This window comes from Arachis ipaensis, chromosome B09 (assembly GCF_000816755.2).
Source record: "Arachis ipaensis cultivar K30076 chromosome B09, Araip1.1, whole genome shotgun sequence".
Classification (NCBI taxonomy): domain Eukaryota; kingdom Viridiplantae; phylum Streptophyta; class Magnoliopsida; order Fabales; family Fabaceae; genus Arachis; species Arachis ipaensis.
Genome location: NC_029793.2, coordinates 27,856,898 through 27,860,079, shown reverse-complemented (window position 1 = coordinate 27,860,079; position 3,182 = coordinate 27,856,898). Strand labels below are relative to the sequence as shown.

The 3,182-nt window shown below is 53.0% G+C and overlaps 1 protein-coding gene across 1 annotated transcript; it reads left to right on the top strand.

The window, feature by feature from the left end:
- LOC107615305 (uncharacterized protein K02A2.6-like) lies at positions 416 to 2,954 on the top strand. The gene is made up of 3 exons (XM_016317387.1): positions 416 to 708; positions 862 to 1,699; positions 2,742 to 2,954. Exons 1-3 carry the CDS (start codon positions 416 to 418, stop codon positions 2,952 to 2,954), a joined length of 1,344 nt encoding a protein of 447 aa, XP_016172873.1.

The following is a 3,182-nucleotide window of genomic DNA, read 5'->3' as shown; positions in this document are numbered from 1 at the left end:
GACAGCTTATAACATCATCCTGGGGAGAAAGACTATTAACGACCTGGGGGCAGCTATCAGTACGAAACTACTGGTGATGAAGTTCATCACCGATGACGGATCCGTGGGATCCCTCAGGGGCGATTTGGAGACGGCGGTCGCTTGCGACCACGCCAGCCTTTCTCTCAGGAAAAAATCCAAAGAAGCGTCAGGGGTCTTCCTGGCCGACCTGGATGCCAGGGTAGACGACAAACCCAGACCAGAGCCAGAAGGAGACTTGGAAAAGTTCAGAGTCGGCGAGGAGGACGATAAATTCACATTCATAAACAGAAACCTCCCCCACGAGATAAAGGAGCCTTTGATGGAAATGATCAGGGCCAATGCCGACCTCTTTGCCTGGACACCTGCTGACATGCCCGGGATAGATCCCTAGCTCATGTCGCATCACCTGGCCGTAAAGGCAGGAGCCAAACCAGTGGCCCAGAGAAGGAGAAAGATGTCGCAGGAAAGGGCGGAAGAGGTGGCCAAGCAAACGGCCAGCCTCCTAGAAGCGGGACTCATCCGGGAACTGGACTACTCGACCTGGTTGTCGAATGTAGTTCTGGTTAAAAAACACAATGGGAGATGGAGAATGTGTGTGGACTACTCTGACCTCAACAAGGCCTGTCCCAAGGACTGCTACCCCCTGCCTAATATTGATGCACTTGTCGACGCAGCGGCGGGGTACAGGTATCTAAGCTTCATGGATGCCTACTCAGGGTACAATCAGATACCGATGCACCGACCCGACGAGGAAAAAACGGCGTTCATAACGCCAGGGGGCATCTATTGTTACAAGGTAATGCCGTTTGGTCTAAAAAATGCTGGGGCCACATACCAAAGGTTGATGAATAAGATATTCAGTGAACTCATGGGCAAAACAGTAGAAGTCTATGTGGATGACATACTCGCAAAGACCGCACGACCCGACGATCTCCTGAGCGACCTTAACGGCGTTTTCTCGTCCCTACGGCAACACGGCATGAGGCTTAATCCGCTCAAATGCGCGTTCGCCATGGAGGCCGGAAAGTTCCTAGGCTTCATGATCACTCAAAGAGGAGTGGAAGCCAATCCCGAAAAGTGCCAAGCGGTCCTTCAAATGAAGAGTCCGGGTTGTATCAAAGACGTCCAGAGACTTGCCGGAAGATTGACAGCTTTATCCCGTTTCCTCGGCGCATCGGCAGCAAGAGCCCTACCCTTCTTCAATTTAATGAGAAAGGGAATGACGTTCGAATGGACCCCAGCGTGCGAAGAGGCATTCAACCACTTCAAGGAAATCTTGGCGGCACCACCAGTTCTCGGGAAACCCAGGGCCGGAGAACCACTCTACCTCTACCTGTCAGTAACCGAGGAAGCGCTTGCCGCGGTCCTCGTTACAGAAGAAGCAAAGACACAACAGCCCGTTTACTTCGTGAGCAGGGCACTCCAGGGACCAGAGCTGAGATACAGCAAACTGGAAAGACTGGCGCTGGCGCTCCTAGTGTCCTCCCGAAGGTTAAGACAATACTTCCAGGGTCACCGTATAGTCGTGAGGACGGATCAGGCGATTCGACAAATACTGCAAAAACCTGACTTGGCTGGTAGGATGATGACCTGGGCCATCGAGCTCTCACAATATGACCTACAGTATGAGCCCCGACATGCAATCAAGGCCCAGGCAATGGCAGACTTTTTGGTGGAGGTAACAGGGGACCCTCCCGAAGAAACGGGCACACGGTGGAGGCTTCATGTGGACGGAGCCTCCAACCAAACGTCCGGAGGAGCAGGGGTCATCTTAGAAAGTCCAGCAGGGGTCATCTATGAGCAATCGACCAAGTTCGAGTTCCCAGTGTCGAACAACCAAGCAGAATATGAGGCTCTCCTGGGCGGACTAATACTGGCTCGGGAAGTCGGGGCGACGAGGGTCGAAGTATGCAGCGACTCCCAAGTCGTCACCTCGCAGGTAAACGGAAGCTACCAAGCCCGGGACCCCCTCCTCCAAAAATACTTGGAAAAGGTTAAGGAAATGACAAGCCAGTTCCAGGAGGTCATCGTCCAGCACGTTCCAAGAGAAAGGAACACACGGGCGGACCTCCTGTCGAAGCTGGCGAGCACAAAGCCAGGATCGGGTAACCGGTCGCTCATCCAAGGGCATGGTGAAGGAACCAACGGTCGCCCTCCACTTGACGAAGTCGAGCCCCTCATGGCTGGACCCCATCACCAACTTCCTAGAACTCGGCAAGTTTCCCGAAGATGAGAAAGCAGCCAAAGCTGTAAGAAGGGAGGCGGCCAGATATGCAATCATACAGGGACAACTATTCAAAAAGGGACTCTACCAGCCCCTATTGAAGTGTTTGCACCCCGACCAAACAGACTACGTGCTTAGAGAAGTCCATGAGGGGTGTTGCGGACACCACATCGGGGGCAAAGCCCTAGCAAGGAAGCTCATCCGAGCAGGATATTACTGGCCGACGATGATGAAGGACTCAAAGGAATTCGTCAGAAAATGCACAAAGTGTCAACAAAACGCCAACTTCCACAAGGCGCCGGCCTCCGAGCTAAGCTCGCTAACGACTACACGACCTTTTGCACAATGGGGAGTCGACCTCCTGGGACCTTTCCCGGTCGGCCCAGGACAAGTCAAATACCTCATTGTCGCCATTGACTACTATACCAAATGGGTGGAGGCTGAACCACTAGCCACGATATCGTCCTCCAACTGCCGGAAGTTCATGTGGAGGCAGGTGATAACCCGTTTCGGTATCCCGGAGGTCGTTATCTCAGACAACGGGACCCAGTTCACTGACAAGAAGTTCATGGAATTCCTCTCTGACCTAGGGATAAAGCAAAAGTTCTCCTCAATAGAACATCCCCAAACAAACGGGCAAGTAGAGGCCGCAAACAAAGTCGTCCTTCTTGGTCTAAAGAAGCGCCTAGACAGTAAGAAAGGAAACTGAGCTGACGAACTCTCCTCCGTCTTATGGTCTTACCGGACAACCGAGCAAAGCGCCACGGGGAAAACTCCCTTTCGCCTAACATACGGGGTCGATGCGGTAATATCAGTCGAAATCGGCGAACCAAGCCCCCGACTACTACTCGCGGGCATGAGCGAAGCGGTCGAGAAAGACCTGATTGAAGAAACAAGGGAGATGGCTCACCTAACAGAAATGGCGCTGAAACAAAGA